General features: G+C 47.9%; 2 protein-coding genes across 4 annotated transcripts; both read right to left on the bottom strand.

Moving 5' to 3' along the window:
• Positions 1–1,559: 1,559 nt before the first annotated feature.
• On the bottom strand, positions 1,560–11,100 carry YBX1 (Y-box binding protein 1). 3 transcript variants are annotated; one of them, XM_042015872.1, is made up of 8 exons: positions 10,769–11,100; positions 10,362–10,425; positions 6,913–6,946; positions 4,731–4,820; positions 4,209–4,511; positions 3,776–3,855; positions 3,407–3,684; positions 1,560–1,935 (listed from the first exon to the last, which is right to left on the bottom strand). In XM_042015872.1, exons 1-7 carry the CDS (start codon positions 10,923–10,925, stop codon positions 3,438–3,440), a joined length of 975 nt encoding a protein of 324 aa, XP_041871806.1. In that variant the 5' UTR covers positions 10,926–11,100; the 3' UTR covers positions 1,560–1,935; positions 3,407–3,437. The 3 variants fall into 3 exon arrangements, with proteins under 3 accessions (XP_041871806.1, XP_041871807.1, XP_041871808.1); XM_042015873.1 differs by having other exon boundaries at positions 3,407–3,672; XM_042015874.1 differs by lacking the exon at positions 4,731–4,820 and having other exon boundaries at positions 10,769–11,097.
• A 3,091-nt stretch (positions 11,101–14,191) lies between these two features.
• On the bottom strand, positions 14,192–24,000 carry PPIH (peptidylprolyl isomerase H). The gene is made up of 10 exons (XM_042015882.1): positions 23,892–24,000; positions 23,475–23,539; positions 22,857–22,880; positions 22,317–22,361; positions 21,845–21,887; positions 19,753–19,845; positions 18,144–18,231; positions 17,257–17,297; positions 15,974–16,062; positions 14,192–14,379 (listed from the first exon to the last, which is right to left on the bottom strand). The coding sequence occupies exons 1-9, from the start codon at positions 23,955–23,957 to the stop codon at positions 15,994–15,996; spliced, it is 534 nt and encodes a 177-aa protein (XP_041871816.1). The 5' UTR covers positions 23,958–24,000; the 3' UTR covers positions 14,192–14,379; positions 15,974–15,993.
• Positions 24,001–24,146: the final 146 nt, after the last annotated feature.

Genomic DNA, 24,146 nt, shown 5'->3' with positions numbered 1-24,146 from the left:
TTCCAGCCAGGTTTCATGAAAATAAAACCCAGAAAAGTGTTGCTTTAAGAAAAGATGCCCCTGTTCCCCAGGGACACCCAGGAAAGCTTTCAGGACATTGGGGGCAGAGTCGCTCCTCTGACACTGCTCAGCCCATGCTTTGGAGGAATTCAGTGGGAAGTCTTTTCTGCATGGAGCAGTACTGACTCCATGTGGCTGGTAGTCCTGGTTCCTCCCACACCAGTCCCACTGGAAACCTTCCCTGGGATCGGACAGAGGGCAGCACAATTTGTGCTCAAAAACTGGGTAAAACCAGGAGTCTGGAACACTTAGTTATCAATGTTTTCATGGGGGATCATCAAGGAACACCAAAGCCATACACACCAGACACAAGGAGGTGAGTCAGTCTGAAGCCTGATGATCTACCTGCAGAGTGGGGTTTTTAAGTTCACACAAAACAGGAATTCTGTTTTCAAAGTGAATTATTATCTTTCTACACTTGTAAACCATTATGAAAACAAACCAGAACCTGAAACCACCACCAACTCAATCCTCACCACTCTCAATTACTGAATGCTGGTTTTGGCCTCATTCCCTTACTTCTCACCCCAAGCTCAGCACAGACACAGAGCAAAGCCTGGGGCACTGGGACTGTTGGGACATCTGGGGTGGTTGAGACACTGGAGCCTAAAGGAAAATGATTAAGAGCACAGAGCTCACTAGTATGTAGAAAGGTCCCAAAAGCTGCCATTGGACAGCCACCCCCTCCTGCAGGTGCTCTGCAGTGGTTCTAACGGCTGTTGTCAGAGCATTGCACAGCTGGGCTGAGACAAGGGTGAGCCCCATGCTGAGGGAGCAGCCCCCACTCACCAGGTTCTCACCATGGCACTGGGGTGCAGCTAGAGCCAGTTTTGGCATAAGGCATGGCTCTGGCTCCGTGCTTCTGCACCCCTGGGGGAACTGGTGATGGACTGCCGGCTCTGCAGTGCACTCATGAGCAAGTGTGCTACAGCACAGCCCCAGTGATGAGTTTGGTACTTTTTGGAATCTAGAACCTGGCACAGGTTGCCCAGAGAAGCTGTGGCTGTCCCATCCCTCAAAGTGCTCAAAGCCAGCTTGGACCAGGCTTGGAGCAACCCGGTCAAAGTGGAAGGCGTCCCTGCCCCAGTGGCAGGGTATGGGATGAGGTGAGCATTAAGGCTCCCCTCAACCCAAAACAATGTGGGATTCTACCATTTGGGGGGAGGGGGGGGGGGTCCCCCTTTTTTTTTAAGCACCCTCACACCACCTCTGTTCTGCAAGTGCTGTATTCCAGCAAGGACACAGGCAAGCTGCTCCAGCAAACAGCTCTTGGAAACACTGCACTAGTAGGCGCTCCCACCCCTCTGTGCCCGCCCCTCCTTCTCCAGTGTGACTCAACTGCATCTTCATTGGTATTTTCACTTTCATTTTCCTGTTTTACCCCACCAGTCTGTATGCCCAAAGAGTAAAGCACTCATTTTTTTCCCAAATATTTTATGAATATTTAACTTAAAACCCTTTCACACTGAAGTGGGTTTAAAACGCTCAAGTACACACGGTAACTCTTTAAGACCTTTATTAACAGATGCTTGCAGTTTGACTTGAAAAAATCAGGCGTATATTTCATACAAATTAAAAATGAGGTTCTTAAAAATCTCAACTTGACCAGATATGAAACAATTTACAAACTTTTAAAGGTATATTGAGAAAAAACAGGCTTTTAAAAAACGTGTTTATCATTTCCAAAAAGAGAATTCTTTAGGTAAAAATAATAAAAACCCCATGCTGCATAGATAATGCAGATAGTTCTAGTAATCTGGTCAACAGCAAAAAGCAAGCACTTAAGGTCTTCAGTTCCAATTCTTTTGTTCATTTCTTATTGCTGGAATTTCATTTTCTTCTTCATTTCTTAAAGTCTTTTCTTTGATGACTAAACTGAAAAAGAGAAAAAAAAAAGGCTCATAAGACAAGTGACAAAGGGTTACAGGGATGCTTTGTGTACCAAGACTCACCTGCAACTCAAAAATTCACCCTAAGCTGCCTGTCACATGCTCACAGGACAACCCTCACCAGCTACTGTTCCTTGTCAGCCCCCTCCTCTCCCCCTCAACAACCACACCCACCACCTTCCCGCAGGACCAATGCCAAGGACTTCAGAGAGAGCAGTCAGTCAACTTAAACCCAAAGGGATCCCTCTGGTCATGGGGAGAGCTGCTTCCACCAGGCTCTGCCGACATTCAGCCACTGCCCAGAGCACAGAAACTAAACACAGTAACTCTCCAATGCTCCCAGACAGCAAGAGGAACCAAGGTGCCACTGTGGTATTCTTTTGAAGCCCATGATCTAAGAATTCATCCAGGAGGTGTTGACCACCAAGATGAATACCAGGATACGACAAATATTCACAACAAGTGCACAGAGACCACTGCAGCAAGGCCTGGACAGGGACTGAATGATCAATCTGCAAGTGGAACATGAAGCACCTGAGGCCGTGCAGATCAAGTTCCCAAGCTCCCACAGTTGGGAGAGGCTGCAGCTGCTGCCAACACCAAGCCATTCTCCCAGTCCAACTCCTGCGGCCCCTGTCCATCCCATCAATGTGACCACTCAGTCTGCTCCCACTACAGCCTGAATTCCTCTTCCACTTTCCTGCCCTCCAGGAACAAGTGACAAAAGGAATGGGATACACACACGGGTGAGAAGAAATGCAGAACAAGTAGAGTCCTGGCAATGAAAATATTCCCAAATTAGCAGAACTGTCCCTTAGGAGTCAGCACTAAACAAGCCCCAATCACAGTCAGGTACCCTTGCAACTAACCCAGCCTTTGACCCCTGCCCTGCACACAACCCTCCCAAGCCCACACCTCAGCACTGCAACCACACCTCCCACACACTGACAAAAGCACCATTTCTACCAGTTTTTCCAGCATTTTGGTTAGATAAAAAGCTGCTCCTGAGACACTCCTGCTAATTCCTCATCGACTTCGTAGAAATGGATGCCAAAGTCTCAGTACCATCAACCTCCCTGAAGGGACTCAGCTCAGGCACTGATGGAGTTTGGTAAATCCCAGCACATGCTTCTCCTGACTACTTTCAAGTCTTTACACTTGCACTGCTTGAATTTCTGGGTGAGCAGACTGCTGTAAGCCTGAACTACTGAACATAGCCAAGATTTAGAGTGTAACAGTATTCCATCAATGACAATTAAAGCTTGTCATTGATTCCCCCCAATCAGTCGGCATTGAGGCAACAAAGCCTCGCAGTTCAGTTCTGCGGGGACACTCACAGATCAGTTACAGCACGCATGAGCAAGAAGTGTCCAAACCTTGTAAGGCACAAATTAAAAGAAAGCATGAGAAGAAAAAGTCAGTCAGCAAACGGCATCCCCAGGCCCCTGGTCACGCACCCGGATGATGGTAGAGATGTTAAGCCGGTATTTACTCAGCCCCGCCCTGCTCAGCCTCGGGAGCGGACGTGTTCTCAGCTGGTGGTTCGGCTGTCTTCGTCTCTTTGCCATCTTGTGGTTTAGGGTTCTCTGGGCGTCTGCGTCGGTAGTTGAAGTTACGGCGGTACCGACGTTGAGGTGGCTGCTGACTTTGGGTTTCATCCCCTTGGTTCTCTTTATCTTCTTCATTCCCATCCTCTCTAGGCTGTCTTTGACGAGGAGGACCCCTGAAAGTCAAGCTAAGCTTTAACCATGCAGCACCTGAGCATTGCCATGTCCTGGCTCTGTCGCAGAACAAGGCTAAAACCAGCAGCTTGATCTGCAGCATACCTGCGAAATCTTGGTCTGTAACCCCGGTACATGTTTTGCCTGACTGGTCTGCCATCTCCTGCACCCTGGTTGTCAGCACCCTGCAAGACATCAGGCCACAGACCCCCTCAGCCCCAAGCAGAAGTGTGCTAACACCACAGCTTGTCATGCTGTGAGGAAGGAGCTGGAAGGTTGTCAGTTCAGTCAAGGTGGGCAGCAGTTCTAGGGAACAGGTGTGCACACAATGGAGAATCCTCCAGTTAATCGTATCAATTGAAACACTCTGGTTTTTAGAAGCTGTAACACGAAGACCTTCAGCTACTTTATTTCATGTTACTGCCAAACCTTACCAAAATCATCTGGAGTACCTACAAGAAGTGTCAAAAGGTGCATCTCATCACCCTGCTCCAAAGCAACCAAGCCTGTTTAGCATCATATGTCATACAAATGTTACCTCCACTATCTCTCCCTGCACGGGAGGGTTGGTATATTGTGGACGACGCCCGTAGGGCCTACGCATATAGTAAGGTGGGTACCGCCGCCTGCGATAGGGACGGCGTTGCTGAGCTTGACCTTCTGGTATGTTCTCTGCTCCTTCATTTTTTTCCCCACTCTCACTGTTCTGGTAGTTTTGCTGGTAGTTGCGTGGAGGACCCCTACGACGTGGATATCGTCTGTAATGGTTACGATCTGCTGCGTATTTACTGCCCTGCACTGGAACTCCACCAGGTCCTGTAACGTTGGCTGCCTCCGCGCCCTAAAGAGTGGACACAGCATTAGGGAAACAGTCACCATCCCACCAGCTACATCATAACAGTCTAGTACTGAGCAATGATTTACATCCACATTGTGAAGCAATGAAAAACCATTCAACTCCTTGGATGTCATCAGGCATAGACTCAAACCACAGGCACCACACCAAAGCCTGCAATCTGAGTTTTCCATGTGCACTCTGACACCCGAGAGATGTGTTTACCTTTTCTCCCTCAACCACATCAAACTCCACGGTCTCTCCATCTCCTACGCTGCGGAGGTACTTCCTGGGGTTATTCTTCTTTATGGCAGTCTAACAACACAACAGTGCAGGCACAGCATAAGAATACAAAGGAAGATTTTTTTTTTTTAAGATTACTAAATACTCAAATTCTTTATCTTAGGAGAAAGACCTGTACTCCTGAAAAAGCAATTCAATCATTGGGAAAATCCAGGAAGTCATAAAATGTACCTGTATTATGCTCTGGACTATTTGAAATGAGCAACAGCTTTACCATTAACTGGAAGTACCAGTCAACATGCTGTCTACTGGCTAAAAAGGCAGTTTGAAAACAAAGAGTAAAACTCCCAAACCACACACTGGCTACAGGATTCCTAATCAGAGTTTAACATTCAACATCACTGTGATAGTTATACATTCCTCTGAAGCATATAAATCAATATATCAGCCTTTCCAATCACCCTCTTGGATTTCCAGTCCTCCATTATTTCCCACACCACCACAGGACACAGCAGCTTCTGCATTCCATACTCTATAAACCTAACAATGGCCAGGTATCAAGAGATTTCCTCCTCTGAGGCTGCCAACACCATAGTTTCTACCACAGGACTGACCAATTAACCCTAAATCTACTCCAGCTGTGTATTGCACACCAAGGACTGGCCTTTCCCAGGTGTCAGCACCAGACAATCCTCTGTATCAGTGGCCACCTGTCAAACAACATTACTAGAACAGACTCAATTTTCGATGCTCTCCAGTACTGGATGACATCTTCGACAGATGAGTTAATACTCAATACACACCATGCTCAGCCATGTTCTGCTTATCAAACACTTCAACTGAACAGCAATACAAGTGTAACAACGTTAACAAAAATACTTGCCACACAATTTGGTTATATTTTTTTTTCCCCCTAAATGGAACAAAATCAATGGAAAAACGTGCCCACAAGTCTCAGTCTAAACAACAGTAACTTTAGAGAAAGCCTTATTACAACAGCAGCCAGTCCAACAGCTTTTTGTGACACCTGAGCTATGTAACAGGGATGGAAAAAAGCATACACAGAAAGAACTTCTCAACCAACCTGATTTCTTTCAGATTAGAGCCCTGTAACTGTTTTATTTTCAGTATTACACTAGAACAAATCATTACCAAACTGTTATTTCAGAAACATAAACAGTAGCTAATGACAAGTCCTGTAATGCAACCAGTAAGTCAAGGTCACTTACAGGTGACCCTACTTGCCAATCGGGTCTGAAAGCTTCCCCTCAGGGTATGTATAACCTCTCACAAACCAGTGCCTCTAATAGCTGGCAATTTAGACAAAGAACAGGCAAGAAGCTGAGAGATTATAAACACTTTCCAGGCATTGCTTTTCCCTTCCTTTGTGTTAACATCAGCAGCACATCCCTAACTTGAGGCAAAAGAATGACCCACAGACTCCTAAATGCCAGAGGAAAACCAGGCTCCACTACGAATTCTTTGTGGGCTGCTTGCTGACGAGATCCTGAGCCAGAAAGGGCAAAAAACAAATTGCTGATCACAGCCTTGCAATTCAGACAAAGAACTAAACTAAGGCAAACCTGCTCCATGAAGTAATATACAGGTGTGGTGTGCAGTCTTGGGCTATCTTCCAGAGGTTTACCTGTTTGCCATACATTGTATCTCAAGTATACATACCAGTTAAATTGAAAAGCCCTTATTTAAATGTTTGTAGACTTTCACTGAAAGCCTAGAACAATAAAATCTATAATTTTGCCTAGGGGAAAAAAGCTTCACTGGCACTTCATCCCTATTATAGCTCAATTAATTTCTCTCCCTGCTGCAAGCTTTTCATTTAACTTTATTTCCAGATGCTTACTTAACCACTGTATGAATCCACAAGATGACTGGACTCCATGCAGTTATCCCCAAGCCCATGCTGGCAGCCAGTGCAGTTCTCATCACTACACCATCAGCCCACTCAGCCCTCTGTACATCACGTGGACGTGCAAAACCAAGAAGTGCAAGCAGGCTCCACTTGTAATGCAATCAAGAATCAGTTGCTTGTATTCAAGTAACAGTGAAAATGCAAGGCTCTTCCACAACTTCAGTCCTACTTAAATGGGTCGGGCACAGTCAAATTTCTGACAAGGAATATGTTTCAGTTTCAAGGAAACCTTACCTGATGGACAAACACATCTTCCTTGGTGTCATTCCTGCAAGACAACAAGAAATTGAAATTTGTGAATAAAATGCACAGTAAATTAAAAATTCAGTTGTCTGGTACAGAGCCAAAATGCAGATCTATCATAACAGGCTTTGAGCATCAGCCTTACTCATCAACCTGCTCTCAACTAGTTCCTATCAGCTTACTGCGTGTAGAAGAGATCAGCAGGAAGCTCGCACAAAGTGCAAAGCACATCCTGAAGGTTCAGTAAGGCACATTGCTCCTCACTCCTGCACACCTCTCTATCCTTCACGTCCCATCAATGGAGACGGTTTGAACACCTGACAGTGACCACTCACTCCTTCCCAGCGGTGCTCTGTGGGAGACTGGCTACTGCAGCTTTTGGAAGCAGCTCTGCCACTGGAGCCTGACATTCCCTCAGCTTTAAAGTCTCCCTCACCTGAGGAACAGCAACACCAGCTGCCTGTGAAGGCAGCACCATTGATCAAGCCTTGGTCTCCCCTCTCAAGAAACAGAAAACAGCTCAGGTCTGTATCTACAGGGACCCACGAGCACCCATCCTTCAAGCATGACCCTGGCAGAGCTTCCGCAACTGCCTTGAGTCTGAACAACCACAGCTCAGTATCAGCTTCAGTCAAAATTTTCTACTCTGCTCTGAAGAGTTACAACAGAGGCACCCTTGCGCTGGTTAGAGCTGCACAAGCCATCTCCCCTACTCCTGAAGCATGGAAATCCCAGCTCCCATCACATCAACCCACCCTCACTGCAGTGTTAGTTTCATTACTGCATGGAACAATTTGAATCAACAGGAAAATGGCTTTTATTTCCTAGAATGACAGGTTAAAGACATAAGTAAGCTCATGTGAAAACGTGCTCCGAACTGGAGTGCTCGTATCTAGTGGTAACAGAATACTTGGGTTGGTTTGTAGTAAGATAAAGCTAGGTGCTCCTCACCCCTGGCTTTAAAAAGTGAGAATTGACAATTAAACGTTTTCCAGAAACTCCATCCAAACTACGGCTATTCTGTCAGACATCACCAGTAAAAATAAGTCCCCTTGTTTCCTCTTGAAATTGATGCCTACAGACCTCAAAGATTACTGGGGAAAGGCAGCCAAAAGGCAGCAGAGCCATTCTGATCTCATCTCCAAAGCCCCAGGATGCAGCACCCAGAAGCCCTTGCAAAGCCAAAGCTGAGAGACTCTTCTTCAAAATACAATATCCAAAATGCTGAAAACCTTCACAAGAGCATAGTAACATGTTTCTAGTAAAAATGCTGAGCACCTTCCTTCACCCTCAGCTGAAAAACAGTGGTAGAAAGTACTCATCCACAAGTGTGGACACTTTGTACTTTTGCCCAAGTTGAATTTTGGACAAGCAGACCAGATACTTATTTTTGAAGTCCTTTTGCAATGCAGTTTCCATTCAAAGGACACTGGAGTTTTGGCTCAACAACTGACTGGGTCACACAGAGCTCACTGAGTGAAAAACACACCAGGCCCTTTCACAGCCTCGTGCCACTGGCCACACCACTCCCAATGCTGTTTTCCAGCAAGCACATCTGGAAGCAGCAAGCATGCTGTCAATGTGGATGATGGAACAGCAGGACCATCACTTTCTCAAGGAAAATTTGGAAGGGTACAAGAGAAACACTCATTCTGAAGGTCAAACAAACCATTTAGCTGATCTTTGCACTAAGCCACTCTTCCATTCACGTCTTTTATCCACAAAAATATACTAGAAAAAGGGAATCAAGCAAGCAGACAGACTAAGAAGTCCAGCAGGGCACCAAATGCCAGGCCAGACAGTGCAACTCCAGTTGCGGTACAGACTAAGCTAGCGGCTTTTGCACATCTACTTGTTATTTTGGCAAACATGAGAAATAATTATCAAAGACCCAGAATTCAAACTCCAATTTTGGAACAGAATCGCACTTCTAACACTAAAAGCACACAGAAAATACCTGAAGTGAGCATGCACCTCCATCAAAGCTGATTTCAGTTCCAAAGCTCATTTTATCTGCAAGCGGACCTGGCTAAAGCCGAGCCATGCAAGGGCAGGAGCTCCTGCACAGCTTCCCTGCAACCAGGCAAAGATTCCAGAGCTGAGGAAATGTCCTCCTCTTCAGTTACCAGGCTCTAATCTCTTGATAATACGAGATCATGCTGGGTTTCTCATTACAAATAGCAACCTCAGGGATTAAACAGCTGCCAAAGTAATGACTGGAGAAGCCATTCGGATGTCTTAACTAGATGCTGCTGCTTCCTCGCTTGACTGACATCACAGAACATTTCCACTACTGAGGGAACAGGAAAAGCCTTCCCTCGAGGTGGGGTTTGTGGCTGGGACTTGGGAGGCGTTTCCAGAGACACGACAGCTCCCAGCACTGGTGACTGCACAACACCAGGAGCTGAAGCATGGTGTGAACAATGCAAACTGGGCAGACTGGGAGGCAAGTTTGTAAAGCTGCAGACGCAAAACCAATTCAGGAGCTTCACGGACAATTCAGACTAGCTCATGAAGTAACGGGCAGTTCAAAAAGGCAGTGTTTAAACCAAACATAAACAAAACATCCAATAATAACACTACACTTGCTGCCCTAAAGGGAGATTCCCCAGTTTTCAGCCACATTCTGAGACCGGGGAGTTCAACTACCACGATTAAGGGAAACAGCTCTGGCCACACCCCAGGGAGGCCCCCCAAACCAATGGGGCCAAGAATTGCCCGTTTTTAAAAAACTTGCTTGCAGAGCACTTCCAGAACTCCTCTGCCCCTGACAGGCCCACATTAGCTATTTACACAAGTCCTGAAGTGTTCAAATTATTCTTTCACACCAACTACTGTCATAAAAAGAATCTTCTAGGCACTTATTTCATGAGACCCGTCCATACACTTCAGTGTGGCACTAGACAGTGTGAACTGTGCTCCTTTTGTTCATTTTCCTACATGTTGAAGATTTCCTCATTAGAGCATGTTTGAACTACCAAGTGCTCAAAGCAATTCTTGCTTGCATTGACTGAACTTCACGCAGGAGTTTAAATAAATACCGTGTGCACTGACAGGCAGTATACTTTTATATCCTTAAGAGCAAAAAAAAAAAAAAAAAAAAACCAAAAAGAAAAAAACACCAAAAAAAACCCACAACACCGAAACAACCCCAAAACACCACAAATGACCATAATATAAGACACATGGCCGTGGAAACAGACTCGCTTCGAGAGCGCGGCTCTTGCCCAGGTTAAAGGACTTAAAAATCAACCAGGCAAGCCCCGAGCGGGTCAGAAACCCCTGGGTGGAGAAAAGGCACATCCCACCAGCTCCTTCTACCGACCAGGGCGAGAGGGGGCAAAGGCACCGCCGCTCCCCCCCCCCGCGTCACCTGTCACCCGCACGCGCCCCCTTCCCGGGGCTCCCCGTGACAGGGCCCGCCGCGTCCGGGCGCTCACCTGTTGATAAAGCCGTAACCGTTCCTCACGTTGAACCATTTCACTGTTCCCAAAACCTTCGTTGCTGCGGGAAGGGGCAGAGGGAAGAGGGGAAGGAGGGGAGGGAGCAGCGCGTCAGGGGCACGTGGCGGGGCGCGCGCACAAAGGCCCCGCGTGGCGGACATCTTGCGCCGCCCCGCCCCCACCCGGCACGCGGGGCCGGCGGCGCGCGGGGAGGGGAAGGGAGGGAGAGGGGGGCGACTAACGGCCGCCGCGCGCGCGAGCAGGGACACGCGCCGAAGGCGGCGAGGGGGCGCGCACCGCCCCTAGGGGGGGGGAAGGGAGCGCGCGCCACCCTCAGCCATAGCGGGGGAGGGGTAGGGGGTCGGGGCTTCCCACCCACCCCAGGGACCCCCGCCCGCCCTCACCGATGACCTTCTTGTCCCCGCCAGCGGGAGGCGCCGCCGAGGCCAGGCCGCTGCCCCCGTTCCCGGTCCCGCCGTTTGGCTTGGAGTCGGCGGGGGCGGCGGGGGCCGCCGCGGGGACGGGGGCGGCGGGCGGCTGGGTCTCGGCCTCGCTGCTCATGGCGGCGGCTGTTCGGTGCGGACGGTGGTGGTGACTGCTGTTTGCGCCGCCTCCCGCGGTGTGATGGTGACTGAGGCCGGCCGTGGGGGGGCTGCTCCCTGCTCCGGGCTCGCTGAGCTCCGCTCTCCGCTCCCGATACCGATCGAACTGGCCACAATGGCGGCGCGCACCGGCTAGCCACCCCGCGCGCCCCGCCCGCACGCGCCGCGATTCGCCATCTGGCCCGCCCGTTAAACGGAGAGCGACCCCATTGGCTTTTCCCCGAACCCCCACCGCCCCCCGCCGAAAATCTATTGGCGGCGACACCTGCCTTTCCTCAATATCGCGCGCCCATTGGCTGCTCCGCCCGCGGCTGCCAGACTAGCTTTTCTCACCGGCCGACCCGGAGTCCCCGCCCCCGCCCCCTGATTGGCCGTCCCGGCCGCCCCTCCTGCCCCAGCGGGCACGATCGGGGAAGTGCGCGCGACCATGTGGCGGTGGCTCTTGTCCTGTCCCGCCCCTGACCGCGCTTCCGCTCGCTGGAAAGACTCCGGGCAGAGCGAGCCTGCGGGCGGCTCCGGTCCTAGCGTTCCCCGGGCGCCTACTCCCGTCAGTGATTGGCAGAAAGGGCCCAGGAGCGTTAATTACCAGAGGGAAATGCCGGATTTGGACCTGTATCAGAGCTCACTGACCCACGTACGGATGTGCAGCTACCGCACTGAGCTGACCCGCGGGGAATCAGCCTTTCCCTAAGCATCCCATCCTTCCCTTCCCGGAGGGGCGGGGGCAGCTCCTCACCCTGAGCCCTTCTACCCAGCCAGGCTGTCGGGAAAGCATTACTGCTGGGTCCTTTACCCTGTTGGAGCCGTTCTCCAGCCACCACCTCTCAGCTCCTATTTGCCTGCCTACCCCTATGTCTTTGCCTTACAGAGGCCTGGAGATACCCAACATCTCTTGCTGGATTTCTCAGAGGGAAGATCCAGAGGAAAACCCTGTCCTTGTCCAACAAGTTAATTTTCCTTAGGCACCTGAAAAATGTGGTTGGTGGCCACAGATTCCTAGCCCTCCCTTGACTATGTAATTCGTCTAACATTAGAGGAGGGAAAGATCAGCAGCAGCCATCCAGAAGGTCTCTGGGAGATGGCCCACCACTACACCGTTTTTGCAAGCAACATGTATCCCCTTGGGATCAGCCCTTTCAGCACTGCACACAAATCACTGTCCAGTTCGCCATCCCAGTTCCCCACATTCCACCGTGGCCAGGTGAGGGACTCCAGTGAGGCCAAGGTCAACCCACCACATCAACCCATTAGGAACACTGGTCTCATCCAGCTCTCTTGGGAACTCTTCCACCTAATCTTCAACTCAGTTAACAAAGGGAAGGGCTTGAAAAAACAGTAACACAATCCTACAACGATCTGCACCCAGATGATGACCTGGATAAAGCTAGAATGATGTCAAAACTGGAAGCTGCTTAGTAATTCATCTGAAAAATAATTTACAATAGAATGGGAATTAGGGAATGCACCAGGCAGTGACCCGAGAGGGACAAAATGGTGGAGAAAACTCCAACTCTGGGAGGAAATCTGTGGGGACGTCAGGGCCATGCACCTACAGCTAAAACTGTGAGCCCCAACAATGTCTTTGGGGTGTAATATTGCGGGGTCTGGAGGCAACTCAGACCCTTAAGGAAATGCACAGGCCACCAGAAACACCATCTCAAGCTGCAGCATCCACAGCTGGAGGAAGATGCTGGAGCTGAGAGGAGCTCCATCACCTCTACAGGAGGAGATTCCAGGATTTGCTACATACAACAGAAGGGTGACATCATCATGGGGGAATTCAACCCAAAAATGTGGTCTTTGAGAAAACTTTCAGCCAGCAAGTAAGGAACAAGACACACAACCTGGAAAGCTGGAACCTCGCACATTCCATGTTGAAGAGAAATGTAATGGGATGTAATTAGCCATTGGAACAACAAAGAGGTAGTAATGGATTTGCTCTTAATTAATCTGGGGAAGCTCTGTGACCCCTGTATGCAGGACGTGAGACCAGCTGATGGCAGTGATATAAATACATCAGGCTGAAAAACTGCTGCTAAGCCTGGATCAGAAATAAACTGGTTTCCTTGATGAAAAAGTGAATTTGGGTACCAGCAGCCAGAAGTGCAAGCCTCAGCACTGCACTGGCAGCCATAGCTCTCTGAGGCACCTGAGCCAGCCTGTTGAGAATCTTCCACCCTCCTCTCACAGGAGAGCCCTCTGCAAAGCAGTTGTGGGGCTGGGGAATAAAGGACTGCAGTGTCTGTGCTTCTTTTATCACCTGATGTTCTGCAGGTACAAAGTGACATGCCTCAGGCTGGAGAGAAGTGAGTGTCCTCAGCTGCTGTGCAGTCCCACAAATGACGACATAGGAATCCTGACGGCCAGAGCCTGCTGCCAGGATTTCAAAGAGCCATGAGAGAAAAGAGCACAGCCAAGCCTGTGGGAGCTTCCGCCAGCATGTCAGTGCTGGGCAAGGCCCAGCTCAGGCAGAGAGTGCACCCTACACCCACTGCCCAAGGAGGGATGGGATCTCTCCGCATAGGATGATGCACCTGCATGTGACAGAACAGACTCTGTCCTAACTCCTTTACCTTTAAATGGCTGGATGAGAAGCTCCTGCTGGAACCCAGCCCTGTGCAGGGTGCTGGCTTGTCCTCTGCCAGGTGGGTGAGCTCCCAGTCCTGTTCTGGGAGAAGAAAGGCACCCTCAGCTGCGCTCCATGCACCACACAGGACAAGCAGCCCCAACTTCACTCCTATAGCATCACCATTCTGTGCTCCCCAGATGACAGGCCTGCTCCAACACCCTTGTAGCACCCAGGTGAACTCCTCCTCCAGCACCTGTGGCACATAATAGCTTGATCCCCCCATGCGCTAGGGGAAGGCTGCAAGACACTTGTTTACATCAGAACTCTCCTCAGAGCCCAGCACTCACAGTGATGGAATCTGTGCTATACCAATTCCTTGTGCCTCAGCAAGGCTGTACACACAAATGTTCTGGAGATTCCCAAGATGCCAAGAACCTTTCTGCCAGCCAGGAAGTTGTAGTTACCTGCCAAATGAAAGAGCTGGTGCAGCACAGCTCTGCCAAGCTCCTTTCACCCCTTCTCTCTCTCAATACCATGCAGTAAATGTCCCTGACTGAACCAGCCAGGGATAATGCATGTTGCTGAAGATGCTACAGCCCTTCCCACCCGGAGAACAATCCATTCCCGCAAAAGTTAACTGATGTGCACTGCACATGTTTAAAAAAATTCTTTATTTACATTTCAAAATGTAAAAAGAAAAAAAAGAGATGCCCATTATTAAATAATTTCAGGAGAACCTCAAAAGCATGGATCTGGCCTCCGGAGAAGTCTGGGGCAGTAGGTCAGCTGGCTGGAATTGGAATTGCATGGAGCCAGCACAGGTCTAATCACCAGTAAAGGAACACTGAAAGAAAGAAGAAACAGATCTTAAATACTGGACAGCCATTACCAACCCATCCTACAACAGCCAGGCTATGCAGTGACACTGGGGGCCACACAGCGATTTTAAGTGCATGCCAGTTGCTGCACACACCAGCTCTCATCATCCAGAGAACTCAGGAGTCCTCCTGGGTCTGCCTGCCAGGCAACTGCATCTACTTCTGAAGTTAAAACCAACAGTGCCTGTTTCTCCCAGCTGATTTTCAAGGATCTTGACAAGTAGCTGATGTGGCTGTCTGCAATGCAAAAGCTGTTCTCACTCCCAGGCAGCTGAGAGACATCAGGGTGCAACAAGGCTGTTCCTAAGACCTGGCTGGGAAATAAGAAAGGTGGCACCAGCCTCGTACCTATGAATGAAAAGCTTCCAGGCTCAAGCTGGACATAGGCCAGAGATCCTGTACTCCAAACTAAAATGATAAATAAGTCTGGGCTTGAGGACAACCCTAAAGGGGACTCAATCCTTCAGCACAGCTCTGCAAGAAAACGGAACAGCCTTGCTAGCAGGCTTTTTTCAAAAGCCTGTAAATGCCACCAGAAGTACCAGGAGAATGGAAGAATGATTACAATTCCCTGTTGTCACTTCATCAAATAGCAAGAGCTCCCAAGAGTCTGAAGTGCTGCAGATCTCTAAGACTTTATTACAAAAGAGGGAACATTGTGGGCAATTCCAGCTGCCTTTGGATATCATTTCATGGAAGGTCAAAAATTGTGGGTATGTGCTTTTGTCAGAGCTGCCTCCTGAAATTTGAAAAAAATCAGCAACCAAAAGGCTAATACAGCAGATTTTTGACAAGCTGCAGCCCAACACACTGAAATCTAGACAGATTTGTTTAAATACCTGTGGTTTTTACAGTAAAATGAGCAGACAAATGGAAACAGAATACTATATGTTAGCCTGAGACTATTGGTTTAATCAAAATGAAGCCTGAATAACAGTAAATAGTGGAAACATCTCCCTTCAGATAAGGACGGTGGTACATTTTTCAAGTTAAGGTAAGACTATGTAAAATGGTAATTCCTTGGTCCTTCAATGGTGGCAATCCTACAGCTGTGCTGAGCAAGGAGGCTCAAGTCCTCCCTTTCTCCTCTCCTTTTCTTGATCCCTGCCTGTCCCACCCATGGATACTCTGCTTTTTGTAGGTGTTGAAGAGTTCTCCAACATGTAGGTCAAAGTGAGGCCTCCCACCAACTAGACTGCCTGGATAATTCCAGATGGATTACTGCTGCAATTCCCCTTCATCCACTTTCTAGAATCAAGGCTTCAAGGCAACCTAGCCCCATCCAAGAAAAAGCTCCCATAAACCCATCTTCCCCTCAACTGCAGCAGCAAAATCTTATCCCTGCTGTGCTGCCTCTGGTGTCTGTGCAGCTTGGAGGGAAGCCAGTTCAGGGACTTGAGCTGGCAAAAAACAAATGCTGTTAGAGAAGCACTTTCTGGTGTTTCACTGAGCTGAGACAGCTCTCTGCAGATTCAGAGGAATGTGAAAGCAAGTCAAGAGAAAAGTAAGAAGCAGAGCAGCCCAGAGTTCATGGCACCGTGCATGAAGACTGAGACTTACCACATTGCTCTTTCATCGTTTCACATTTCCCCACACTGAGAGATCACAACTGGCAACTTGGGTTTGTTATTGGGACCCGTAGGCACATTCTGGGGACAAACAAATACAGAACATTAAAACTTATAAAGGCACAGCAAACCCAGGCAGTGACAGGTACTAGAAGACTGGCTAAGAGATATCTCTGTAACATGAGGAATGGGGAATTCCAGACACAGCTCTGAGGAACAGAAAAGCACTATTACACATTTGGCAACAGGCCCAACCGTAAACTGGTGAATTCTCTCTGTGAGCGGAGGTTTGGGACACAGACCAGAGGCTGGTCCTTTGAACTGGAGGGAAGGAACAGAGCAAAAACTGGAGAGCTCCTCATGAGATACTTGAAGCTGCTCTGGCTTTGATACTAAAAGCAGCTGCCACAAGCAAAACAAACTTGTATTCATACAGAAAGGAAAGAGACAGTGGCAAAGCAGCCCTCATTCTGATCCTCCTGATGCGCTGGACTCAGCTGTTCTCTGAATCTCTAATTTTCTTTACTTTGGTCTCACTGCACTGATACCCAAAGCAGGCTCACCACAACCCCCCAGCAGGTTATACCATGCTGTACAGCTCCTTCCATGTGACCTTTTCTCAAAACCCAACAGCTCTGTGTTTGCCCTGCTTTCTAGATTAGAGGCCCTTATGCACATTATCCCATATGTGTCATGGAGTCAATGCTGGCTGTCTCAAAGAACTTGCTATTTGTTAAATCTACTCATTATCCTGCCATGACACCCAGGCCTGACATTGGCAGCAATCACCACCCGGACTGTATTTATCTTCAGCTCCTGGAAGCCCATCAGGAGATTAGTTTAATTTTTCTTATTAAACATGCTGATCATGCATCAGCAGAACTGATGATTTTGCATCCACTGCATAATCCCAGGCAATAGCACAGAAGTGAGATGCTTTACGCTCTTGTCTGAGCTGCTGATGGAACAACTTTTTAATTCAGTCTCCTGAACAAATGCAAAGCAAATAAAGCCAAGAACGCAATCCCTGCTCAAAGACTATCAGAGCCACAAGAGCCTAGCATTTCCAAAGCCAACTCATATGACAGCCTGACAGCATTCAACAGATTTCCTGCTACATTATAATGATGACAACCGATAATGCCAGTTATCAACACTGGTATTCCCTGGTATCCTGTAAACAGACAGCAGGAGAGAACAGGACAATTCTACTTAATCCTGTACATGACTTTCCAATGCAGACATTCACAGGGAAGTAGCCGTATTCAAACTTACTTCAATTTTTCTCATGACCAACAGCCCATCGACAATTTTACCTGGAATGAAAAAATTCATCCACTTCAATATGGCCATTTTTTACCTTTGTTCCCCCCCACTCATCACAGGTACATGCATTTTTGTCCCTCCTGAAAAGCCCTGTGCAGTGTGTAGCTATTGGGCACTTCAGGGTTTGTTACTGATCTCTAAACTCATAAAGGAAACAATCCCTCTTCAAACATTCTCTATATTCAGCACAGATTAAATAACTTTTCCCATCACAGGGGTGGTGTGTGTAGAAATTTGGAGTTTGAGACCACCAGCTTAAGGCTGGCCTGGAATTCCTATAGTTCAACCAACAGTAAATGCAAGTTAGCAGATGTGATTTCACAAAATTACTGTCCAAAAACTCTGCTGAAAGCTCGGCCCTCTCTGATAATGGAGCAGAAAGGGATCTGTCCATTCATCTGTGCCTTCTGCACTGGCACAAGGATTTGTCCACAAATACAGTACACTGAACATTGATCTGGAAAGCTAACCTGTGAAAAAATGATTCATTTCAAAAGTGATCCATCACAGTATCAGGTTGCACAGATCCCTCGGATAGCACAAGCAAGGAGGGAAGAACAAGCAGTTCATACCCAGAGGTGGTCGGGCACTGAACAGGCTCCTCAGGGAATGGTCACAGCCCCAAGGCTGCCAGAGCTCCAGGAGAATTTTGACAATGCTCTCAGGCACAGGGTGGGATTGTTGGTGCGTCCTGTGCAGGGTCAGAAGTTGGACTTGATGATCCCTCTAGGTTCCTCCCAGCTCAGAAGATTCTGATTCTCACTATTTATTTTAACAGCTGCCCTGCAGGGACATCCGTGAGCTGGTGCTCCAGAACTTTTACTGCAGGTACTCACCAAACACAACATGTTTCCCATCCAACCAGTCACACTTGGAGCATGTGATGAAGAACTGGCAGCCATTGGTACTCGGACCACTGTTTGCCTGGGGGTTGAGAATGGCAAAATACAACAAGTGTACAATTTCAGACTGGCCAAAACTGAAGGCAGACACATAAGAAAGAGCTGTTGGTCAAGACCATCTTACTTTTAGCTTATTGCTAGACAAACCAAAGGAAACAAGATACACATTTGCAGGAGAGCACCCTATGCTGGGATGTAGCATGTCACCACCTCTGGTCACACCAGAATGCGCAAGAGCCAAATCACCAACCATTTATTGTATTTCTACAAAGGTGCACAAGACTCTGTCAAAGTCCAGGCTCTATAGCACACTCCTGAAAAAAAACTGAACTTTTTTGTGACAAGTACTTATTGGCTGCAGCATTGTCCTGGGGAAAACTGAAAGCCAGAAACCAGGGCAAGAAAAAAAACCCAGCTAATTTCTGCCTTTTGGGAGGTTTCCTCAGAATAAAAATAAAATTTAAAAAAAAGGTGTTCTGATGATTATGATGAGAAAAGTAACAACTGTATTGGCACAGGGCTCACAGGAACAGTGGGATGCAGATGTAAAATTTTATTCACACACAAGTACAGAACCCAGAGCATTTGCACTCTATTAAGAAAACATGTCTGCAACACTGAAGGCCATTTGCAATATTGACAAGCAGGAGCTACTAAAGCAACTTTCTGTCCTGATGAGTGAACTGGGCAAGTTCTGCAGCTGCAGGACTGCACAGGACAGGGTCATTTTGGCTTTCTAGTTAATGCTAGCCAGCTTCAAAAGGATCCAGCTGGGATCCATGGTTTGACCCAGTATAACTACTTCAGAGCTGTGCCACTTTAACACAAAGCTGGCAACACTGCAGTGAATCCCTTCTCTCGTACCACAGCACACTAGCTGCTTAGCTGTGCAATTACACCTCTTTTTGGGCCATGTTTTCAACATGGATGAATAACTAACCCAAACGATGAAATGTCCTAAGCAAGTGGTTTTAAGGGCAGAGCAGCTGAAAGAGAAGAAGAGCTGAAGAAGCAGCTGTGGATAGGAACACTGAAGCACTAGCTCCATTTGCTTTCTATTCCAAAAGTCGGGGTACTGTTCCTATCAGACAATGTGCAATGGTTGCAGTTTCTCCTACTATGTTGAACAGGAAAGTCTGTTTTAAAAGATACCATGGTAACACTGCTGTGGCTTTGGATTTCCCAAATCTCTCTGTTTCATCCTTGCCGAGGTCAGTGTTTGATAACAGCATCAGGAAAGAAGAAAACGCCACCAACTCACCACTGTATGAAAACTGTAAGAATTAAGCTCTTCTGAAAGCTATCAAGCCAAGCCTGTCCCATCGCTCCAACAGGCAACAAAGAAAGGATGATGCAGGATCAGGACTATTGTGTTACTCAACATATTAACCCATAAGTAGTGCTTGACTAGTAGTTACAAAGCAAACCTTGTACCCAATGGCAGAGATTGCATTGTCCAGCAAATACTGTATAAACTTAGGAAAAGGGCACAGAGAAAGTACCAAAAGCTTTTCAGTCTGTAATGTCATTTTTTCATACTCACCATAGAAAGCAGGCCAGGAGCAGAGTGTTTCAGCTTGAAGTTTTCATCTGCAAAAGGACCCCTATATATACTGGCTACTCCAGTGCCATCCCCCTGCATGAGAGAAGTACCCTGTCAGCCACAGCATTTGTTCTGTAGCAATTGCTACACAACATTTCAATTTAAAAATTAAATTTAAAATCTCCAAGCAAGAGTAAAGGGTAAAATGGATGTTGTATTACCATTTATATACACCAGCAGTGTACACATTCAGTGTTTCATTTCTGAACAAGAATAGCAAGTGGTTTCTAACTACACAGGTCATTGTTCGCCATTCATATGTTGGCAGAAACCCATGCAGGTGGTACAGTTAAGTCTAAGCCTCCCAGAGTGAAGTGGAGGCTACAGATTGCTTGGTACAGACCCATCAGGAAGGGAAAAGGGAGGAGGCATAGAAGTATGGGCTGGTGTGACAAAGAAAGCAGAAATGATTGCATGGCAAAAGTTGGCTTATGGTGAGTTTATGGTTTATATACCTTATTTTCTGTGACTTTACTGGAAACAGGAAAGCAACCTATCTGTTCTGCTAGGACAGTTTCTAAAATAAAGATTCTCTAGTTTGTGCTGTACTTTCTATTAAGTCCAAACATCTTGTGCTTAACTACAAGCCCAAGCACTCAGACCTCAGGACACTTACAATGAAAGCAGCATGGGCTGTGACAGTTACAGGTTGCAGGCTCTGACAGCCCACAAGTTCAGAACTCTGCAGAAGTCTGGCAGATGGCTCACATCAGACACATTGAATTGAGGGACTGCTCAAAGGCCACCCTGCCCTTGGGTTCAGCTTTTCAGAGACATTCCTGTATGATGACAAAAGGACTGAGCAGGGACCCTTCAACAGGGTCCTTAAAGATGCTGCAGTGAGGAACTCTCCAGGGAAAGCTGCAGAAGCAGTGAAAATGGGTATCTCTTGGTACAGTCACTTAAATTTACTATCCTGACAGTTCATTCCATTTCTGTGTTGAGCTTCCCTTTCTGTGTCAGTTCAGACCCATTTCTTCTGCCTTGCTGCAACTTGTCTCCCTTCATTGCCTTTCTGCTTAACATACATGATCTTTATTAGGCCAAACTTAATAGAAGAATAATATCAGTAATACACCACATGCAGCTCCACATCTTTTGCTCTACTTGCCCAGCCCTTGTTTGTTTTCCTCCTGCTCTCTGTAGTTTACTTAAACTGTTGGCTCAGAGACAGAAACTTGCACCCTGTCTCAGGAGTCAGTGTGACTGTGCTTGCTCCCCAAGTGGCTTTTTAATAAATATAACATATAAATTCCAAATACTGGAGCAATCTGTAAAGCTTGTTGAGATGCAGTGGAAGTAATAAAGTGCACTGGGACACCTGAGCAGTGTCACAATTAGCAACTACCCCAGAGTCTGGTGTGGCTGAACTGCCTGCTGTGTGGTCATTTCTCTCAGAGACTTTCATACAACCAAGTTTTATATTAAAAAAGCTTATCGCTTCCCTCATATTTTGAAACACTTCCAAAAATGAAATAATTTTGCTGGGTCCTAGGACAGTGAAGAGATCCTGTGGCCCTTCAGCCGTACCCATATATTCTGCTTATCCCCATATCAGAGCACGACCACCATTGTGGGCGCAAAGTCTTTTCTATTTTGAGACAATTTAGCAACAAAAGGTTAGTTTTGATTTAAATGACCTCTTACATTACACACTGGGCTCTGTACTTAAGGTCTATCTACAGTGTGGATTGAAATTCACAGAGGTTTTTCTCTGGATGAGGACAACGGAAGAGGGAAGGAAAACAGGGCAAAAAAAGTTTCCAAGTTTTGAAAGCTTCCAGGGTATTGCCAGCCTATTGTAGAGAGGAAATATTTTGGGAAGAATGTGTGTTCACCAGAGGTTCCAGATTTGTTTTCAAGTGCTTTATGGTCTGTTGCAGTAAGATGGCAGCAGTGCTATGAGGACACCTCCAGTTACTACTGGATACCTCAAAAAAGAAAGGGATCCCACAAATCAGCACAGACCCTTGGAAACAGTAGCATGTTATACCATAGAGGAGAAGGACGAAAAGAATACAGGAGTACATACATTTACGAAGTCACCTCCTTGGATCATGAAATCCTTTATCACCCTAAAGACGTAAAACAACACTTAGTTCTCAGTGGCCAAAAGCCTCAAGAAACTCACTGTAAGCTAAAAAGGGATTCTGACTCGCTGTGCAGCAGAAGTTAACAGAGTCTGTGAACGCTGCAGCCTAAAATCTACAACAAATATTAATTAGTGGTTGACATGAGGTCATTTAGGAATCATTGCTTTTGACCAGGGATAGTGCTTAGGTGATAGATGCCATATCTCTGATGTGGTATGCCAGGAACACGGGATTCCTCCCAGTAACCCCAGCATACACATCTGACAGCATCCCCAGGTCCCCAAAAGCCACAGAATTACATTAGCCATGATTCACAAATGTCTCCAACACCACTAATAGCTCAAGGCAGGTCAAAAAACCCCGTATGGCTCAGGTTGCTATTTAGTGTCTAAACAACAGTAGATGATTTACCTGTGGAAAGTGCTTCCTTTATAACCTATAGGGACACCATCTTTCCTGTAAGGAAGTAAAAAGGAAAATTATTTTAACTTACTGGATATCCCAACACAAAACTCTTCCAGGAATTCAGAGTCCCAAAGAGTTGCCCTATACATTAGCAGCTACTTTGAAATACAACCAGGTGCTGCAGCCTCTCAGCTGCTGCTGTTGGAGGCAAAAGGAAGCCTCAAGGGGGCTCTGCACATGAAATGACTGTTCCCTGCAACATCCATACATCATCTTCACAGGATCGCATTGCAAGGTGCAGCATGAGAAGATGGGCTTGCAGACAGGGTTTTTTAGAGCCCCCTGGTCACAAAAAAAGTCACATCAAAAAGAGAAACCTGCCATCTCTGTGAGTCTTCAAGCCCCTCACAATTTCCTCAGAGCAGATTTCTGTAACTCTTCCATTTTGTAGTGGTACAACATGAAAAAGTTCAAGACAAACTCTTTCCACCTCACCCAGCCCTGTTTCTCCAGTGGGACACTTAAAGGACATTATAATCCACTTACCTGAATTCACCTGTACAAAACTGCCTGGCAAACAAAAAAAGAGCAGAGTGTTAGGTGCATGTGAAGTCTGAGGGCTGCACCAACTGGTGCACAGGATTTTCCCAGAGAAACAGGAACGGGAAATGGCAACTCCTTCCCCCTGCCATTTCAAAACATTTTCTGTGCTCTTTGTGGTGAGGAGGTCAGAGATTTAACACCAAGGTTGTAAGAGATAGTAAATGTGGGGCAGGCGCCATGTTTGACAGAGACCAGGGTATGTCCATCCCGCTGATGGAAGTGGGATTTCACATGGTCCATCCCTCAGTTGAAGGCAGGAGAACTGGGTGGCCAGGAGACCCCCCCCATGGCACAAGGCACTGCCTGTTCTAAATGCACAGAGCAAATCAGGAGGCTTCACAGAGGAAGCCAAGGAGGACCGGACCCCTTCCAGCCAGACAAGGTCCCCTGAGAGACCAGGATGCCACACAGCATCTCTGAGAACAGAGAGAAGACAGCGTAGGTGAAGCAGTTTGGGGCGGGTGTCAGCTAATCACTTTGCCACCAAAAGCCATTCCTGCACCAGAAAGCCTTTGCAGTTCCAGTCCAGGCTGAGCTGCAGGAATGGTAGCTGCTCCTTACCTGAAGTTCTCTGCTGTTTTGGGTACAACATCTGCGAACAGCTCAATTTTCATGCGGCCGACCTCCTGAGGAGACGGGGGCCAGGTGAATCTTCCAGGTATCCCCTCACACACATACCCCTGCCGCTCGACCTCAGGCACTCCCACAAATCCTGTCTCCTCATTCACCCCCACCCCTACAGGCTCCTCCTGCTTCACTTCCCTGCGAGCCGTTCCCGATGGGCCCTGTGAACCCACAGCCCCGCTATCCGTCTCCTGGCACCGCCCCTCCCAGCGCTTTCAGTTGCGGCCCCGCCAGCCCCATGACGAACCCCCGGCACCCCTCGTGCCCTCTTATCCCCACAACATTCCGACACCCCCAATTATCCCCGCAGTCCCTCCCCGGGCGCGGCCGCTCCCCGTCCTGGGGCACCCCCACCTGCCCGCCGATGGTTACATCAAAGAAAACCACGGGGTTGTTGGGATTTGCTGCTAGCGCCGACATCGCCACTGCCACTGCAGGAAGCGGAAATGGCGGCGGAAGTGGAAACGGCGACGGAAGGCGAGAGGGGGCTGGGCGGGACATGGGGGTGACGGTGTCCGGGATATCTGGGAGGTGTGTGGGGTGTCCAGACTGTGTCTGGGGTATCCGGGTGGTGGCCGGAGCTGCATCCTGCAGGGGCAGCTCGGGGTT

The sequence above is a fragment of the Corvus kubaryi genome, unplaced genomic scaffold (genome assembly GCF_017639235.1).
Source record: "Corvus kubaryi isolate FWS band 111438036 unplaced genomic scaffold, C.kubaryi_AGA036_p1.0 split3-37344, whole genome shotgun sequence".
NCBI lineage: Eukaryota > Metazoa > Chordata > Aves > Passeriformes > Corvidae > Corvus > Corvus kubaryi.
The sequence above is the reverse complement of the archived record's forward strand: the minus strand, read 5'-3'. Positions and strand labels throughout refer to the sequence as shown.